The sequence below is a fragment of the Epinephelus moara genome, chromosome 24 (assembly GCF_006386435.1).
Source record: "Epinephelus moara isolate mb chromosome 24, YSFRI_EMoa_1.0, whole genome shotgun sequence".
NCBI classification, from domain to species: domain Eukaryota; kingdom Metazoa; phylum Chordata; class Actinopteri; order Perciformes; family Serranidae; genus Epinephelus; species Epinephelus moara.
Window position 1 is genome coordinate 18,705,472 of NC_065529.1, and position 20,773 is coordinate 18,726,244.

The following is a 20,773-nucleotide window of genomic DNA, read 5'->3' on the forward strand; positions in this document are numbered from 1 at the left end:
GGGGGCAAACACTTTTTCACACAGGGCCATGTAGCTTTGGATTTTTTTCTTCCTCATTAATAAAACCCTTCATTTAAAAACTGCATTTTGTGTTTACTTGTGTTATCTTTGACTAATGTTTAAATTTGTTTGATGATCTGAAACATTTAAGTGCGGAAAACATGCAAAAAAGTAAGAAATCAGGAAAGGGCCAAACACTTTTTCACACCACTGTACATGTTGTGGCAGCAAGTCCATCTCCAGGGTCAACAAACTTTCTGTTTTGTGTGTGTCTGTGTCCCCTCTCTAAATTTAGAGGTTTTATCGGTCCCTGAATGCAGCACAGAACTCTCCAAGAGTTCTTTCGTTTATCTCAGCAGCAGTTTATGGAGTTTGAGGTGCGGACTGGATAACTGATCAGTCAATCCAGTCAGAGCTGATCAGATCAGATCAATGGATAGGAGGAGCGGCTGCTGCAGAGGCGAGTGAATGCAAACATGTAGACCCAAAGCAACATGATGCCGGCAAATCAGTCTTGCGTTTGTCACCTCTGTGTTTCGGCCGATGCCCAGGTGCCCACACGTGCCTCCATGTGAGCACCAGGATGCTGACTGCATTTTTCTTAACGTCCTCAGAGGAAGGTGTCACTAATAACAAGGATTTTCTGAAAGTTACATACAGAAACTTTAAGGTTATAGAAACACTTCAGAAAAATGTAATGTCATTGCCATCATCAGAGAGAATTATCAGCACTAATTACTTTGAGAACGCAGCACACAGTGTGACTGATGGTGACACAGGAAAACAACAACAACACGTTTGGGGCCGTGAGTTGGCAGCATTAAAAGCAGATGAAGCAATGATGCCACGGGTTGATTTTATCATCACTAAATCTAATTTAATTTTAAGCTCAGTGCTGTTCTCCGCCAGCCTCCCGAGACTGACACTGGCAGCATGTCGCAGTCACACAGATGGTTGATGGGACTTGTCATCTGCGCTTTTGTTTTGTGCTGCGTTTAGTGAGCGAGGCCAAGAGGAAAACACCACTGCACCGCTCTCAAGTGTTTGGTTATGGTGCTTATTTCGGCGGTGCATTAAAATCACATCAAAGGTCCATTGTCCTTCTGTGACAGACTGTCATTTTGTTGGTTAGATCCATGGCATCTAAAGCAACTTCCAGTCACAAATCAACCAACCGTCTCTTTAGAGTTGTAACCCTTACTCAACAAAGCAAACTCTGGTTTTATTTACAGCAGCAGCCACAGAGAGTAGTTATAGACGAGTGAATGGGTTACACGCTGACTGAGGGTCTCCCACTGCAATCAATCTCACCACCATTCAAACTCAGCCACAGGGTTTAATTAGCCCACAAGATAAAGAGCAGGGCCATTTCCTTATTATATTTAGGCCTCCCATTGGAGATGTGTTTGCAGTTTTACGTGCCATTTAGGCACCTTCAATCTTACTGTAACACAACAGTGGTCACAGTGGTGCACATGAATGCATGTCTGGGTTGTGTGCAGTAAACTCACCAGGACAGCAGGAGTCAGTGTAGAGGTACTCCAGGAAAGACAGGAAGGTATCTGAGGAAACACCGTGGATTGGCACAACTCGGCTCCGGGCCTCTGCATACTTCCCACTGAACATGGCCGCCATGACATCACAGCGTGCCACCAGTACTGCTCGGTGGGCTGGCAATACACTCCCTTGAACACACACACACAGAGACATGCAAAATTTACACCTAGGTTCAGAATTTCAGAGTAGCGTCTATGAAAGTCCCAGAGAGATGTGAAATGAGATTATAAAGTGTTTATAATTAACATCTTATATCAACTATTACAGACACTCAACAACAATGGTGTATTAGGAAAATGTAGTCTGGTTTTGCTGCATACCACAGAAACTGCACTCCTTAGAGCCACAAATGACTTATTGATGGCTGCAGACTCCAGTGCATGTTCTGTGTTAATGTTGCTTGACCTCAGTGCAGCATTTGACACCGTTGACCTCTCCATTCTCATAGAGAGAATCAAAAGATGGGCGGGTATTACTGGAACCCAACAGGAAACCTTTTCTCATCATTGGGGAATATTCCTCAAGAACTGCTCAGTTAAAACATGGAATACCACAAGGATCCGTTTTGGGGACCTGTTCAGTTCACCCTCTCATTGCTACCCCTGGGACAGATAATACGTCATCACAACATCTCTTTCCATAGCTATGATGACACACAGCTGTACCTGTCCTTTAAACCCTCTGACACCAGTAATTTAGCTTCTCTTCATACAGTAGTTTCCTACATGACATAAAAAGCAGGATGTCCCAAAACTTCTCAAAATTCAACTCCGAAAAGACAGAAGTTCTCATCATTGGCCCTGAACATATCTCAAAACAAATTTAGCAACTCGTCAGCCCCCTCACTTCGAACATAAAATCAGGTGTTGTTTTTCTGGACAGTCATTTGACCCTGGAGCAACATGTAAAGAATGTAGTCCAGTCTCGTTTTTACCAGCTGAGGAATATCTCCAAATGTAGGTCACTTTGGTCCTTCAGTAACACACAGAAAATCATACATGCTCTTATATCATCCCACTTTGATTACTGTAATGCCCTGTTCACCTGCCTAAACAATCGAGCGATACACCAGCTCCAAATCATTCAAAATTCAGCAGCTTTTGACCAAAACTAAGTGATCCTCACACATCACACCTGTTTTGGCTTCCAATCTCTTTTAGAATCCACTTTAAAGTTCTTTTAATCACATACAAGGCTCTCAATGATCTGGCAACGGAGTATATAACCGAGCTCCTCACACTGTACCACCCAAACAGGCCCCTCAGTTCTGCTAGTCTGGGTCTTCTAACTGTTCCAGAGTCCAGGTTAAAGACAAAGGGTGATCAAGCCTTTTCAGTTCTTGCTCCTCAGCTTTGGAACAGCCTCCGACTGAGCATCAGATCAGCTGACCCTGTTCACGTCTCGTATTTCCTGACAGTTGATAGACTAACTGTGTGTATGGGAGTGTGTGTATGTATGCAGCCATGTGTATATGTATGCATACTTACAGGTATATATGTGCTTAAGTGTAAATGTTGGTGTAGTCATATGTATATGCTTATGTTTTATTAGTATCACTTTTGTTTTGTATTTTCTGCACATTGGAAACACTTTGTACTTTCAGCTCGAAAAATGCCCTATAAATAAAGTTATTATTATTATCTTGACTTGTAGTAACAGAGTGCATCTTTGATATCATCAGTTAATATAGATCAAAGTAGCTCATAGGATGTTCCTTATCCCTTCTATAAAGATCATTATATCTCTCAACTGTGTGGATACAGGGGTTTGTATTAACCTTGCACTGATAAACACTGTATGTTTATGTGTGTGTATGCGGGCGCAGGTGGGTGGGGGATGAAAAAGAGATAAAATGTATTATGTATAATGTGTCTCTTTTGTACCTTTCTTGATAAAAAATTAATGACAACAAAAAAGAACGTATCTTTGATCTAAAAATGTTCGGAGCCGATCACATATGTGAACAAATTCTGAATAATTTTCAAAGGCTTCTAATATCACCGACGTGTCCTTTTGCTTTGTCGCAGACGTGTAGAGGGAAACCTAATTAAATCTGGCTTGCTATGAGTGATGATGTGTCATAATGGGACATTTAAATTAACAGGAAAAAAACATGACATGTAAAGCCAGGGCACACGTGGTGACATAATCGCTGTCATTAAGTGCCGCTAACAGCCAGTGACAGCTCTCGCCACAGTCCGTCAGCGTGCTGGCGTAAAGAAAAACAAAACAGAAATGCACAAAATATTCTTGTAGGCATTTTCTCCGTGACCTCAAAGAGTTTGACTCACAGCTCAGAGGTGCAAGGACAAGAAAAGCTCATTGCGCTTTTTATGAGATAAATATTGATTAGGAGAGGCTTCGGGGCATTATTTCTGGATTTCACGGTTTGATCCTTTAATAGAGAATTGGCTAAATGCAGCTCATGGATGAGCTGCTGGTGAGATGAAACATGACAGGAACGGAAGGCAGCCCGTCCCTCCAACCAACCGCTTTATCTTATTTTGCTTTCCAAATGGACGTCCAGGCCCGGGACTGAGATCATGATTCAATCACGGCTAATTAAGTGTGACCTTCCTCTGCTGTGTGACGGTGCATGCATTTGTAAATGTGTGTATGTCAAAACAGATAAGCATGGACCCACCTTGCACCATGAAGATGACATCAGAGTAAAGGGGAGAATTGAAGAGGTTGACAAGAGTCTGGGGGCCGAGCTGAGCTGCCCGGGCACTTGGGGTGTCCCTGGGGCCCTGCACACACACATACAAACAGAAGAAGCCAAGAGAAGCAGACAGAGAGTTAACATCCCTTTGGTGGATGTCAGGTACTAGTTACCAGCACAATTGCCATTCTGTGCATCCATCTCACCTCCCCTGTGGAATACAAATGGCCTCTCTGCCAGTCTTGCTTAGCGCTACCCAAACATACTTGAACTGCAATGCCAAGAACGGCATGACAGCTCGGGCTAAGACTGAAAACAGACTGGGAACCACACGCTCGTCCAAACTGCCTATTTATTAACACATTCCTGATGATTGTGGGCATTTAAAAGATGCAGAGTGCAATAGAGTGTGCTGCAGTGCACAGCAGGTGAAATCAGTCGTATGAAAACGGCTGCCAGTGTGTCTTGTGCACACGTGGTTGTGTTAAGTCCTCAAATGAGCCCCGTCAAAGCATCCTATTACCATTCCGTGACCTTTCTCAGTCAACTGAAGCACAAAGAACTTCATATTCTCGTGCTGCTCTGCTGCAGAGGGAGCGCTCAGCACACAGAGAGTCTTCAATCGAGGCAGCAACAGAATCAAGCCTCTTTGATTTTGTAAATCAATGGCAAGCTTATGGAAAGCAAATTTCAGCCGGTCTCACAGAGTGAGACGACCCGGAGGTGTCTGCAGAGGACGAGATCAAATCACGACAGGACATTAGGGTGTCTCATCGTGTTAAAGTAGCCCGGCCCGTCTCTTGGTGTGTCATGTCGACTTTACGCCGCCTCAGGTAGAAGACCTAGTTCTATCCAGATGGGCTGGTGGGCCATGTGCGGCGGTGCCAAGGGCTTGTCAGGCACAGTCATATCTCCTGATCTCTCTCTGAATGTTAAAGTCTGCTGCCTATTACACGGAGCCACCTCATGTTTTCCGGATAGACACAATACATTGCAGATGTGACGCTGCAGTTTTTAACATGGTGTCTGATCTCGTGGCCGATGTCCAGTGTGGTCTCCTTACAGATCTTGTGTTGTGCTTCGGCTCCTTCGAGAGCATCTCTTGTTTATGTTGTGCCAAATCCCACAGTGTCTGAGGGCTGATATGGGCAGTAATTATGTAAATATGCTAATTATAGTCACATTATTACTGTGCTGTTTCTAAACAAGGTCTTGCTAATTAAGGCGCTGTTAGTCTGCAACTACAAAAACATGTGTTTATACCTTCAAAGAGAAGATTTGACACACTGTAGATGTTTAACCTCCTTTTTGTTGGGGAGGGCTGTTATAGCATCCGCACCGTCCACAAGATATCCCAGTCTTAAACAAGATTATGTGAGAGGATTTTTTATTTTTTTTTTCAAACATTAAAGAGCTCACCCGGTCTCTGCCAATGAGGGATCGTATGCGCTCCATAAGCTGAGCCACAGCTAGTGAATTCTTCAGCTTCTCTTCCAGGGCCTCCTGAAGGTGCTCCCACTCCCACGCTCCTAAATACATCCACAAACACACCGATTCTTTGGACCCACAATAGCACAGTTTACAGAAACACACAGCAGGCAAACTCTTTTCTAGTTGGCACCATGTTCCAAAACACCCACATCCCTTACTCTGAACACACGGGGCCTGTTTTTGACAAAGTTGGCTTGTTTTAAAAATCTGTCTGCTTATATAATCCATGGTGTTTAAAGGCGGGACAGCCAGTCCAGATTCCACAAATATCAGAAACAGTGATCCAGAGGCCTTTGCAAAATACACTTGTGGCCATAATACACCTGCCTTCAAGACAATTGGTTACTAGTATTTATTTAATTGATTTAACTCGGATTTAGATCAGTTTATTTCTATGAATCATTCTTTTTCCAATAGCCTGCAGGCTAATAATGTTATTCTACACAAATCAAACATATCAAATGTATTTTAAACAAATATAGCATTGAGATATTTACACCTTTTATCCATATTTACATAATTCAAATTCCAGGTATAGACATGTGTCATTAAATAGTTTGATTTATAAATGAAGAGTCTGGAATTTAGTTGTTTCTCATCAGATCACATTGCAAAATTTAGACCAGTTTTAGTGGCTGAAAAACACACTCGTGACCGGACCTTGTGTATGTTAAATATGTTGGTAGGATGAGACTGTGTTTGAGCATGAGTCTACAGCTATGCTAGTGTCTCTGTAATGCTGTATTTAAGCACAGCAGGGCTTTGAGCTAATTAACAAATGTCAGCACACTAACATTTGTTAATTAGCTCTAAACACAAAGTAAAGGTGTTGGGAATATCATACGTTTGCAGGTATTTGGTCATAAAGTAGTAAACAAACTGAAATTTTATCCTGATGATGCATAACAGCAATAAAAAAAAGTAAGGGATCATGTGGATCAAAAGCCACAAATGTGAACCTCATGGTTGCGTTAGAGGTAAAGTTAGAAGATCACCAAAGTCAGTAGGATTCATTCTCATGGATGCTATAAGCATTGTTTAAAATGATAGATATACAGTAAATAATAAGGGAAAATGTGATAAAAACGAAATCCCAAAACTTCTAAAACAAAACAGACAAAGTAAAATTCGTCAACCTGCATCTGCGCTGCACGTATTCACTTCAGTGGCACACTCCTTTACAAAGCCTGCACAGCCTTGCAGCTTGATTGGAGTGGCGCACGCCATCTCACTGGGACATAAACAGACTGTTGAGGGAAGAAGGGAGCTGGACTGGGCAGGATTTATCTCATCATTAGTTCATAATGATGGTATTTGGGCTGATAGAGGGATTACCTCAACACACGGCGCCGGATAATAACACTGCATGGCACAGACACCTCAGAGGCAGGGTGAGAGATTAGCTCAGGAGCTGTGGTGCTGACATATGACGCAGCCAAACTCCAGAAAACAGGACTGGGTGCACTGGTAGATGTTTTCATACATGGGACTAAGGCATTAAGTGCAATACATATGCAAGTAGACCTCTACCACGGCTAAATGCCCTATCTCTCAATGTTAACCTTAATGTAAGACACTGTTAAGCTACACCCTTCCACCAAGTTGCATGACAATCAGGCCAGTAGTTTTTCTATAACCCTGCTGACAAAAAGACCAACAGACAAACTAGGGATTCGAAGCTTGGATCATCGCCATGGTAATGAAATCCAAATCAGTATTCGAATGCTTTGTTTGAATATACCATTACCCCAAAAATCCCACATAGCAATCCTACAAAATTCATTATGCATCAACATTAATTATTAGTTATTCTCAGACGAGGACACTTTAGGTTAGCGACGGGCCTAGATCTTACAGATACGCCAGTAAGATGTCTAAAAAGTCAAGCATCTGTAATAATTTCAAAATTGACATAGATAACCCCCAAAAGGTTGTGTACCAGGTACGCATAAGAAAACTGGCATATTACAAATCTACAGCCAGCTTGGCAAATCACCTGAAAACTTATGGCTATTTGACTAATGTTTCTGCAACCTGCATGCAAACAAAGTGACAAATTGTAGAGTTATTTTAGGTGCAACGACTGGAAACAGATGTCCTCCCACCGAAGCTTCAACTAATTGTGAATATTTCTCAACGACGCTTCGATGCCCCAAAACTGGTATTCCGTACAGCCCTAAAAGAAACTGAACCAAAAACATATCCTCATATTTAAGGTAAAAGCAAAAGCTTGAAAATGCTTAAACCATTTCTACATAATCTCATAAATAAGTTCTGGAGTTGGCGTACTTCTTCACACCCACCTACACAGACACACAAATGCTGAGATAGGATGCAAGTTGTACAGATTAGCACAAATTTCCTGGAGGCTTTCCTTAACCTCTTCCATACCTGCTACATTCCTGACTCTAACTAAACCTAAACCAGACCATCAGAGACAAAAAGCAATGCAGCCTACCAAAGGACAACAGCAGGGAAAGCATAATACAACAATTTTCCCCCAGTGAGACATGTCATCTCAGAACCAACTGGTCTGTAGTCTAAAATCTGACCCCAAATAAGGCAACAATGATCACAAACACACACCATTCACCCGTGCTGTACATGTGCTAAACATGCACACACACACACACACACACACACAAAAGCAACCAAGTGACAAACTCAATAATTCAGCAGCACACTACACAAGGAGACAGAGTCTCACAGTGTTAACATCACACAAGCAATGTCATGGCCTCTGCGACTGTCCGCACACACTCCAGTGACAAAAACCCCAAGCGTGGATTGGGATAATACCACGAGTGTGATGCTGTGCGTTTTAAAGAGACATGATATTGTTATGGAAATTAGGCCTGCTAAGCCAATAAAATGAGCAACAAATGACAAATGAGTTGAATTGAATTGCGTAAGATATTCATCCCATCTCTAGGAATGCAAAGTACAGCTTGTTGCGGATTTACTGCAAATGAACATCAGGCATTGGCTCACTGTGCTTTCAATGTTTCTGTGGGCAAAGGAGGCACACACTCACATCTGATCAGCCGACTCAAGACAATCATCGAGAAATACACACACTGTATGTGAGGTCAGCTGCTTTAAACGTACAATCAGACCCACAATTTTGAAGGTTAACGGGAGTCATTTTACACGCAAGATTCAACACCATCTCCCTGAAGTGTTTTATGGAAACGTGACATTCGTATTCTGCTCTGCACATGAACACATTTCCCTCTTTCTGCTCTTCTCTCCGAGCCACACACACACATTAGCAGCATGCTCTAGTGCCCAGCTCTCCCATCACCCAAACACTCTCCACCAGCTCCTTATCCCCCTCTCCCACCCTCACGTCATGCCACCTCTGTTTTTTCACCCTACTCACAATTTCCCACTTCTTACTTTCCCATATTCCTCCATTCTTACTCAAAAAATAAAAATAAAAAATCCACCCAAGGACATGTATTTGCGTGCATGAAGATACACACTGCACCCTCCATCTTTCAACCACTGGCTTTCTTATTCTTATTCACACAGTCACTTACAGAGACTCAGTCTAACCCTATAATTTTCTTCCCTTCACCAGCGCACATACACACTGAGCTCATGTGTTCGTGTGTCTGCCCCTGGTGTATATGTGCGTCAGACCATCAGCGCTGCTCACATACATGTTAAGAGGCGAGCTATGAATCAGATGTTCACACAGCTTTTTGCCATAAGGGCTCCTGCATGACATGCAGGCTGCAATGAGGCGCTGGCGTGCACAGGCGCTGCGATCTAACATGCAGCAAGCACAGCACTGCAGACTGTGAGCCTCAGACTCTGAAGATTTTCATTACGGCACTGATGTTGCAGAGAATATCACGCGGCTGTTCAGCTAGGGTTCATACACGGGCTGGAGAGCATTTGGGACATGAGTGCCACAATATGCACAATGTTTTGGTTGCATGTTTTATGCCTGCGTGTGCTTCTTAGGTGAAGTTAAATGTAAGACACTATTAATATTACATGACAGTTTCATCACAGAGTTGATGTAAATATGAGGCCACTGTGTCTGTGTCAGATCTATGAAGGAATCCCATTAGCCATCGTTATGATGGAGGTTCAATTTCTGCAAAGACATTGCTCAGTGTGCCAAACCATGTGTCCATAATGTTTGATAGAACTGAGTAAAGGAAACACAAGTGCCCCGGGGCATCGAAGTACAAATACGGGTTAAGAAAGCAGCGTGAGATCACAGTACTACACGATGAATGATCAGGTACTGGATTAAAATACTACAGTCGCTTACGATCAAGCACTTTCAGTTTGACTGATTTCTGTTCCTCAACATAATGGAACACTGGACAAGATCCAATAGCAGGCAAACTGCCTTCTGCTGCCAGGGGACATTAATCATCACATCTAAATTATTGGAAAAAGAGTAACTGCTTTTGGGGAATGGAGTTCCCTTGCTGTGAATGTCAGTCCAGCTCTGTTAGCCGTATTTTAACTCTAATGCAATGTGCAGAGCGGGTCTAACACGGCAACAAACAGGGAGCATGAAGCCTGAAACACGAGCCTTGCCATTGGCAACGCACAAAAATCGCCCAAACTAGGTTATATTAATGAACGCTATTCAATACACTGAGCTGTTTGTCGCACTGAGGAGCAGGAAATGTTTCATGAAATCATGTAGTGTGATGGGAATAAACTGATTGAGCCATCCTTGCTGAGTCCAGATTTCTCTGGACAAAGCGAGTGTTGGCCGCAGTTTTGTATTCTGATCTCCACTTTCTATTTGGCACTTCCTGCGCAACTGATCCTGGTGCCAGGATGTCAGTTTGGGCAACTTCTAGTGGGGATGGGACGCTCCTGTGTGTTGTTGTGATTTAGGTTGGTGCAACGTTTAATATGGAAAAAATCTGGCAGCATTTACGAGAATTCACTTCTGATTAACTCAGACCCATAGTCACATGGGCTCCGAGTATTAAATTGCCATGAAATTTGACATGGATGAATTGTAATCACTTATTACATGGCTCTATTGAATACTTGATTCTGACTGGTCAATTATGACCTTCAACGGTCCGATTGCTGCTATGAACAATAGACCGTTGCTATGGACACTGTTCTGCTGGCACAAACGCATAGTGGAAGCAATAAAATCATTTTTAAATCAATCATTTTGTGTAATATTATTGATTTTTAAATAGTTGTGTAATAAGTGTGGTAAGTGTGTGACGGCAAGCAGAGTCATTAATGGTATATAAACCCCTTCAGGTAGGGAGGGGAGATACTGAGAAAATCAAATGTCGATATGGTGACGATATTGTAGGGTTGACTATCGATGCTTTCTCAAAATATTTACACAATAAGATTTTCAATAAATAATCATCAGTAATGTGGATATAATGACAAAGAGTGTAAAGGTAAATCACAGAATAGCTAACAGACTGGTAAGTTCAGCAAATGACATCACATTACTGTAATGCGGCCTATAAAAGCAGGAAAAACATAAAACATTTATGATATTATGATGTACAAAATCTAAGACCATGTCAAGTCTCACGTCATGATATGGATGTAATAACAATAAAGTGTGCAGCCCTACTTCAGGGTGATTCAAGACCCTTTCTGCATCATCCTGTCCGAATTTATTTCACAACAATGGCCTTCTCGCTGTACATTATCCCTTACTTTGATGATCCCACCATCAGGTCAAATGGTTGGTTCACAAACAAATACCTGCAAAACTACAGACACTCCCATCAGCTCTAATTAGTGCTAACTAGCAAATGTTAGCATGCAAACACACTTAATTAAGATGTTAAATATGGTAAATAGTTCACCTCCTAAACAAGGAGCAATGCCAGTGTTAGCAAATAATTCAAAAATGGCTATGCTCTCCATTTAGAGAACATGTTCTTATTGTCTATACCTAGGCTACGCATGGAGTTTGGCAAACAAGCCTTTTTTGTAAGCAGCTCTCAACGTGGAATCTTCTGCAGAAGGACTTAAAATTGCACTCATTGGTTCCTCTCAGCAGTTTCAAAGCACTGTCGTAAGAATTTTGTATGCAATCATATATGCACCAATGTCAAGGTGTATTTTAGCTGTCTTTTTAATTGTTTGTAGTTGATGCAGATTAGCTACCGCTCCATCTGGCTCAGTCTTGGCAAGGTGCTGAAAACAGTCCAAATTGGGAGAAAAAGATTTCCGCACACTTACATCTATGTAGTGTCTCACTTTGTGGTTGAGCTTTCAGTCTATTTGACCTTCATCATCATGATGTATGTTCTGATGAAGGTCAAATAGGCCAAAAGTCTGCGGAAATCTTTTTCATCATATTATATTTTTGACTTTGTTTTTTTGTTCTATGTTGTCTGTCTGTAACTTATGTTGCTGCCTTTCTTGGGGAGGGCACTCTTGAAAAGGTGATTTTAAATCTCAAGAGTTTTTTTCTGGTTAAATAAAGGTTAAATATAAAATAATAATAAAAAAAAAAATAAGGGTACGTTAGCATATTGATGTTAGCTGTTATTTGAGTTGCTAGCATGACTGTACAATTCAGTTTTGTGGAAGAAAAAGATGCCAAAAATTCTGTACTTTCAGCCTTTTAAATAAGATAATTTGATGGTCGTCTTAGTATTCCATGATTACATTTCTTTTTAGTTTTGGATTGTTGATTAAAAAAAAAGAAAAAAAGCAGTATTATTACATCATGTCTCGCCTGGAAATTTAATATGTGACATTTTTCACAATTAGTTTCTGACATTTCTAGACCAAACGATTAATCTTTTAATCAAGGAAATAATTTTATATTCATGTAACTTTTTGTCAGTGAAAGCTCTACATAGTGCTGGAATCTCAGAAGGAAAAGACACAAAACAGCAGATTTCTGATTTTCTTGGTTGTCATCTGAGTGTGCTGTGTTCAACAGCTTATTTTCGCATTTATGTATCATATCAGTGTGATAATGTGTACAGCTAGTCCTTGCTTTTAAATGTATTTTCTAAATCTATCCTGGATTTCTCCACTGTACAACTCTACATGCCTCTGCAAATTGCCCCTCACAAACAAGTGACATGACTTGAATTGGAATTGATGGCTTTTACCTCTGTAAATGAACATGAGAGTCTCCCACAAGCACATACACAGGAGGGGATCCTTCACCACCAGACGAGAGAGGCGTCCTGTCAGGTGCCCCTCTGATCGTGGCATGTCATCAATAATCCCCCCGTCCCAGGTGGAGAGCAGCGAGTGTGGGCCTCCATCCCGCTCTCTGCAAACACACCGTGACTGTGGACGTTCCCTGTCCAACCAGAGATGAGACTCAGCACAAAATCCTTCACACTGATGCAGATGAGGAGTTTGCACACAGAGAGAGAGCTTGGCTCCTGCTGGCTACAGGTTCGGGTGGTAAAATAGCTTGTTAAGCTGTATCATATGAACGAGCTAATATCTCTCCTACCTGGTCTTAGGTCCCAGGAGCAGCTGTCTGAAGTATGGACTGACAGCACACAGCACGGCCGCGTGCGCCCACCCCAGCTCTTTCCCAGAGTCCCCGGCATAGAAAGCCACATCGGCGAACTGCACGCCACGCTCCAGCAACCACTGCATGTCCTGGGAGAAGCTGGACTCCTCTACTCGGATGGGGGGGAGGCGTGCTGAACGGAGGGAGGAAGGGTGAGAAGGAGGTAGAGAGGGGGGAGATCGATAGGATGAGTTGTGTTAATGAACAATCACTGCTGAAATTCAGCTCGCCTGTACTTTCAAAAGATAAAAGGGTAAATCCACTAGATATGTTATGTTCAAAGGACCCCAGAAGCTTTGTAATTTGTCCTCATTTTTCCTCAATCTTCCGTGTCTTCTCCTACTAGTGATTTCCCCTTTTTTTGACAATGACTTTTGACAACTGAGATAAATGGGGTGTATGCAGGGTATGTGGAGAGAGTAATAGTGACAGCCACAGTGTAGTGAGATCTTTTAGTCAAGATAGAGAGCAAAAAGAGAAACCAATGTCATACTGTGCCCTGCCCTGTCACTCTGGTTAGAAAAATAAAAAACCCTTCCAGATATGTTTGTCTTTGCACTAATAACAGACCTGTGACGATGCAAACCAAGACGGCTGCACTGGATTCTGGTCTGCTGAAGTAATAGAGAAATGTCTCTCTGTCTGTTCAGCAGTGGATTTGTCCCTGCTGCTTATTTTAATCTTGAGGGACAGTAAGTAAGACAGAAAGTTGACTTCCACTGGTTGTTTTAGATTATTTTGGTGATAAAAAGACATGCATGTCCAAAGGCTTATTTTAAATAAGGTTAATGTTTAAAGAAGATATGCAAAAAAAAAAACTGGGCAAACAGCAGCCACAGATAAATGATCTGCAGTGAACTGGGCGTAACTGTAAAAACAGTGAACACAAGGAAAATACTACAATGAAAAACCATACAATTCATAGGGAAAAAGGATTAAAAACAGTGCGCTGTGATGCATGTACTCATGAATTCAAATTAATAAAAGTGAAAAAGCACCGAGCAGGAACATAAAATTGGGGGGAGGGGGCTTCACAAATCATCCTCCTGTTACATCCCTATTCATGCTCAGTACAAACCGCTCCTCTGCGGACCTCATCTCCTTTTTTATGGCTGCTCAGATTTAGCTGTGAAAATGGTGCTGTTCCTGAATCAGTGCACATCATATTTAATGCAAGCTACACCATAAGTACGGTTAAGCAGTGCTGGACGGGCACCAATAAATCCGCCAGCGCTTGATGCCCTTTTTGGCTGGACTTAAAGCTGTCAGTCACTGCATCAGATTGAGCAGCAAAGTGTCCGAATCAATATTTAACACGAGTTTGACAACGTAATTTGTGTTAAATATTTCCAAGGGTTTTATTTTGTAAAAAATTAACTGTGCATGGAAGAATACTGAGACAGCAGCAGTAGCAATGAATTCAGCACCACTTAAAGAATACAACACTGGGCACTCCTTTCAAAATAGCATACTACTGGATCTATTTGTAGTGTGGGAGTTGGGCTTCTGAATGAATCTGAACTCATTCAAATTATTCTAGCTTGGTTTGTTTCTTTTAAAGAAGTATTTCACTGCTGGAAAGATGTTTTCTTAATAAAACTAGACTGTTTATGCAGTAGAAATATGCAAATACTTTTAAAATTGGTGCTGTACCAGAGAAAACAGAGGAAAGGGGCTATGGCATTTGCTTCTCAAAATACAGCTAAACAGTGACCTGAAACTGTTTTAGAAAACATTTTAGACAAGAAATAAGCAATACAGTGGTCTCCTGTAGCCAGACCCATCTCCACAGCACTGTGTCAGTGAAAGGTCTGGGATCACTGTTTATCTTTCTGCTGTAGGGGAAAAAAATACTCTGGTTTTTTGAGTTTCTTTAAACTAATCACAATGAGTGGCACTGAGCCATGGATGTAACTTTTAGTGATGGAAAAGTCAAACATGATTTGATAATCAGTGCCCTAGAGGTAAAGCATGACTGTACTTTAGCTCTGGAGGAGCTCACTGGACCTGTTCAAACCCCAGATGATTTGCTGGTGGTACGTCGCTCTAGCAGAACATTATTACAACAATATCTCACAAGCTTGTGTGAAGTGGAACGGATTGGAACAGTAAGTAAAGTCAGTGTCACTGGCACATGCTGCTGCCAGAGTTAAAAGATGTGCATTCACGAGTCATTTTATGTGTTGTAGATCTTTACAAAAAAATCACCAACACAGCAAAGCAGGTTTCTGTGATTACACGTTCCAAATCATCCAATCCTTCCATTTTGATTCATTCAGTTCTTTTGAACTGATAATTGGGAGGTTGTTGTTGTTGTTGTTTCTTGAGCAAGGGGGTTTTGGAAACGGTAACATGCATAGTGGAAGAGCAAGAATGCCGGCCAAAATCAGCTGAACAATGGCAGGCTCACAGCCACAGTCTACACCTGGTGAATCAGACTAGCAATACAGTAACAGGATTTTGGTTTAGATTTCATCAGCACTGAATGATTGCACAGTTTGATCTGTGTTTCATATTGAGGCAGAGAGGGGCGTCTCTCTGCCTCAATCTGCTTACAATAGTTTTTGTGTCCGTGGTGGTCATGGATGGTGGTGGCGGGTGAACAAAAATGCGGTATAGTGCAATCTTTAGTTCAAGCAACAGCTCTACAGCCAGTGGAGATGAGCAGGGAGGCCGGGCTGCTGTGAGGATGAAGGGAAGTTTACCGCAGTTCACTCATATACTTCCCACATTGTTACAATGTGGGAGGTATGGGAAGTCCACATGGACTTGCGGTAGTCTTGTTGGATTCTGGATGTGTGGACAGTTAAATCATTCCAAAACCAGAAACCATGGATTACCACAACCATCCAGAAACATGGACATTTATAAAGCAGCAGCCAACAATATAAAAAGATGCAAAAAAGGACTAAGTTACAGCACACAGAGTTGTACTTTGTATAATTCCCTGTGCACATAAATGATTGATTGATTGTTACGATACAAAGCTGGGTAAAAATGCTGAAGTATCCCTTTAAGTTTTGCTACAATAACCAACATTACTGTGTCTCTGCTGCTTGCTCTGTCTGAATGTTTGTGCTTCTGAGTCTTAGCTTCTTTTGATCATTGTCCAGTGGTCACTTATCTTCTCTATTAATTAACGTTTTGTGGCAGTTTCATTAAGTCTAGAATAAAGCTACAATCTGCTGCAAACCAAACGCTTTTGACACAAGTTCAATGCAGTTAGTTTTGAGGCTTAATTAAAATGTAATCTGAAATTCTGGATTTTAAATAAGCAGATTAAAAGTAAATTAGAGTCTAAACAATGAGTTGATGATTAACTGATTAATATTTTGATTATCTATTGACTGTTTGAGTCATTTTCCAGGCAAAAAAGCCAAACATCGTCTGGTTCCAGTGTCTCAAAGAGAAAAGATGTGTGAGAGTGTATCTGTTATATCCTTGAGTTTTAAGCTGTCGTCGGACACAAGAAACTATTTTCAAATGTGATCTTGCAGCCTTAAACTAAATCTTGCAGTGCTTAGATGTGAATATTCAATTTAAATATGCACAAAATTTAAAAACACACAACACAATGCAATGGTGCTAGGCGTGCTGCTGGCTGGACAAGTGGGTATTTTGGGTGCCTAAATACCTAAACTGATCAAGAACATCTGGTAAAACACACGGTGAATAATTAATCATCTTCTGTTCCACGACTACAATCCCCGAGCTGCCTCAGAACAAGGCACTAAACGCTCAGTTGTTGCTGTGTCTGATGCTGAAAGGAGCTCGGTCTAAAATTGATTCAAACGTCATTGTATAAAAGCAGTCTACCTAGCTCTTTGTCTCTCTTCTTCTATCCAGTTTGGAACAGAGAATATTGATCTGGATAAAAACCTTTGTGCTAAGCTTTTTTTTATGGCTATGTAAGCTGTAAGAAGCAACAATCCAGTCAATCCAACTGCATGTTTCTATACACCATAAAGAGAGTTTTTAAAGCAACAATAATAACAAAATATTGTGAAGATTACTACATGTATCACTAAATAGAAATAATAATTGCCATTCATTAAATAACATGATTTAAAAAATTGCTTAAAATGGCTAACACTCACAAGACACAAGCAAATGGCACTCAAAATAAAAGCAGTATTAATTTTTAGCTACCATAGTACTCCTCTGACCTGGTTGTTCCAAGTGAGGGGGACGAAGCTCGTTCACTTTATTTCCTCGCCTCTTCTCGGGCCGCTCTTTGGCTTTGTGTTTCAGACACTGAATCATGAAGTACTCCAGCTGTACAGCACAGAAATACAAACAGTAGTACAAACTCGAGGCACCGAAATAGTGATGTTACATCATTGATTCTTTTCTTTGGAAACAGCTTTCTGAGAAGACCAGCGTAGCCACCTGTCCTTGTCTCTACTACCAAGTATTGCACCTATGTGAAATGCAGAGCCAATAGACAGACAGTGTGTGTGATTTTAAGAATTTATATTACAGCTTGGTCTGGGAAGAATACAAGAATAATTTTATCAAAAGATACTTAGTCATACAGTCTCTCAGCACATCAGTGATCATATAAACTCAAGTATGAAAATCAAAATGCAACAAAAAGTTAATTTAAAGGATAACATAGGGTAATTTTTCAACCTGGACTATATTTTTTGCATATTTTTGTGTCTAAGTGACTAATGGAGTCAACTATTTTTTAAATTGGGCCAGTATTGGGCATTAAAGTTTAAGTTTTTAAAACAGGCTGCAGTGTAACCACTCGAGGCATGTTCGCACTGTCTATTTACATCCACTAAAAGTGTTTGTTTTTGCCGCTGACAGGCTCAGATGGTTGACGGTGATGGCGTCTGACTACCTTACGGAAAGAATCCCTACAGAGATAGACCTTTTTATTAAAGAGTATCCTTTGGGTTGAACCAGACATAGCTCCTGAAATCGCCATCAACAAACTCCCCAGACTACATTTAAATAAGCAGTAATTTTATCATCTTCAAACACACTTCATTCAAAGTTGACAGAAACAAAATGAAACTCACAAAACCAATTAGGTTCATCTTTCCACTGTTCCAACAATCACTAACTTTGGTTTGGTTGAAATTAACCCTTAATTCTCCAAGTTAGATATAAAAATATTCTCGCTTGGGGCGCCGGTGGCTTAGTGGTAGAGCAGGTGCCCCATGTACAAGGCTGTTGCCGCAGCGGCCCGGGTTCGACTCCAGCCTGTGGGCCTTTGCTGCATGTCACTCCATCTCTCTCCCCCTTTCACACTTGTCTGTCCTATCCATTAAAGGCTAAAAAGCCCCAAAAAATATCTTAAAAAAAAAAAAAAAAAAAAAATTCTCGCTCTATACATACTGAAAATACTCTCAATTTAAATGGAGTCTTGTGAGTTTGTCAATTGCAATTTTGGGGCTGTTTATGGTTAAACAAAAAGGTCTATCTCTGTAGGGATCCTTTCCATAATGCTGGCACTTAAAATACTAATCTGAGCCTGTCAGTGACAAAAACAACTACTTTTAGTGGACGTAAATGGACAGTGCAAGCATGCCTTGAGTGGTTACACTGCAGCCTGTTTAGTCAGTTTTAATACTCTTGCTCAGTACTGAACCAATTTAAAAATTATTGTCTCCATTTGTGACTTAGATACAAAAACATGGGGAGATAGGGGACAGGTTGTAAAATACCAGTTACCCTTTAAATGCTTGTTCAGCCAGAGCAGCTGACACGGCTTCTGATTCCACTGTAATCATTAAATTCTTATTTTGACCATTTACTTCCTGTGTGACGAGACCACTTACCACGCTGCCAAAGTAGCGACCCACAAAGACATGGTTGAGAGAGGGCAGCTCCAGGTAGGTGGCCCCCAGGTCCCGGGACAGCTGCAGACCTTCACTGTGAGGCACACAGCTACTCCAGTCGGACGCACACAGCGGGCACGTACAGGGAGGGCCTTCATCTTAACACAGAGAGTAGAACTTAGTTCTAAGAAGAAATCATTCAAACTTATAAATAACTGGATCTACTAAATAGTTGATGAGGGTATATGAGAAGCAATACATGAATCACGGATATTACATTATGCTTTTTAGGATGCATGAACCTTGTGCGAATTGAGCAGCCAGAGCTGGAAATACTTGTCTCATGTTTTACAGATTGAGCTGCACTGTGCCTTGATATACTGTCCATAAAAAGGGCTATCATACTATTCATAAAATATTCAAGAAATTAACTGCCACATGTGCCTTCAAGCACAACATTTCCTTCCAGAATGTCCACAGCAGACAAGAATGATTTGAAGACTGAAGTCAGACAGAAAAAATCCACACACTGTACTGATAGCTTTCAATAAATTCAGCTGCTAAATGTTTGGGTTTAACAGAGTCCTTTTTCAGGCACTGTCATACTCTATAGTTAAGTCACACCCATCAGTCAGGTGGTTGTGATCTGCATGAGTAAGAATCAATCTACTTCCAGCCTGGGCCAATCAGAGCAGAGCAGGGTAATAAGTGACACTCCCTGAGGGGTCAAAGTATGCCAATAGTGGCAATTTAACATGCAGCAAAATAGTTATAAAATATCATACAACAACATCTAACACATCACAAAAAATACACAAAGTAAAATACACTATTCTGTAAATTTATTTCAGTGCTTATTAAAATTTTCTTGTAGACGAGCCAACAAAAAATGGAAAAAAGCAACAAACTAAAAGCTGCTTTGTGTGATGAACACAACATGAGCCATAACATTTCCCACACCAAATTATAAAACTTATCTGACATAACAGAACATAAAAACCACATGCACAGCCACATGTGCTTCCAGGATGTGGATTTGCCCTACATCCAAATCACTCGTCTATCTAAGAGTGACGATGTAGGCAACCAATAAGGACTTAAAAAGGTGGTGTATGTAGTGTTTTTCCACTTTGTGAAAAATTGTTTTCTGTTTTATCATGTTTTGCGATTTTGATTCTTAAAGTGTCATTAGGCCTTTGTTTGTCTCAAATTCAAAGGGACAGTTCAGTTCAGTCATTTTTCAGTCTAGACTGTTTTGGTGTGAGTTGCTGAGTGTCTGAGATATCGACTGTCTTCTCTTCAGTGTAATGGAACTAAATGACACTCAGCTTGTGGTGCTCAAAGCATCAAAAAAACAAAACAAAAAAAAAAAACATTTGAAAAAACAACAGCGATGTCTCCTTCCAGAAATCATGATCCAGTAACTCAAGATAATCCACAGACCTTGTTGTGAGCAGTTTCATATAGGAACTATTTTCTTTTACCGAATTACACCTGCCAACCGTATCACCACGCAGAAGGAAAGTGCATCTACTCATGGACGAGAGGCTCTTGCTCATGACTGCACAAGATGCAAACATTAAAGGGAAATTTCGGTTGATTTCAACCCGTCTCCTATCGTCCTAAATTTGTTTCAAGTGACTAGTGACATAAAAATAATAGTTAGCATGTTAGCTGTTAGCCTAGATACAGCCGGGGCGCATAGTAGCGTCAGACCTGTTAAAACGTAAGTGAACGGGCATACTTCAAGTGCAAAGT

The 20,773-nt window shown here is 41.1% G+C and overlaps 1 protein-coding gene across 2 annotated transcripts in view; it reads right to left on the reverse strand.

The window, feature by feature from the left end:
- Window positions 1–20,773, reverse strand: part of rhobtb3 (Rho related BTB domain containing 3) — a 33,011-nt gene that overhangs the window by 7,506 nt on the left and 4,732 nt on the right. The window contains exons 4-10 of one of the 2 annotated variants that reach the window (XM_050038466.1): window positions 19,016–19,173; window positions 17,390–17,498; window positions 13,161–13,356; window positions 12,805–13,001; window positions 5,639–5,748; window positions 4,202–4,307; window positions 1,512–1,685 (exon numbers count right to left, since the gene is read on the reverse strand). In XM_050038466.1, the coding sequence (XP_049894423.1) occupies window positions 1,512–1,685; window positions 4,202–4,307; window positions 5,639–5,748; window positions 12,805–13,001; window positions 13,161–13,356; window positions 17,390–17,498; window positions 19,016–19,173 (1,050 nt within the window). The remainder of the gene's footprint in view (window positions 1–1,511; window positions 1,686–4,201; window positions 4,308–5,638; window positions 5,749–12,804; window positions 13,002–13,160; window positions 13,357–17,389; window positions 17,499–19,015; window positions 19,174–20,773) is intronic. The other variant, XM_050038465.1, reaches the window with a different exon arrangement.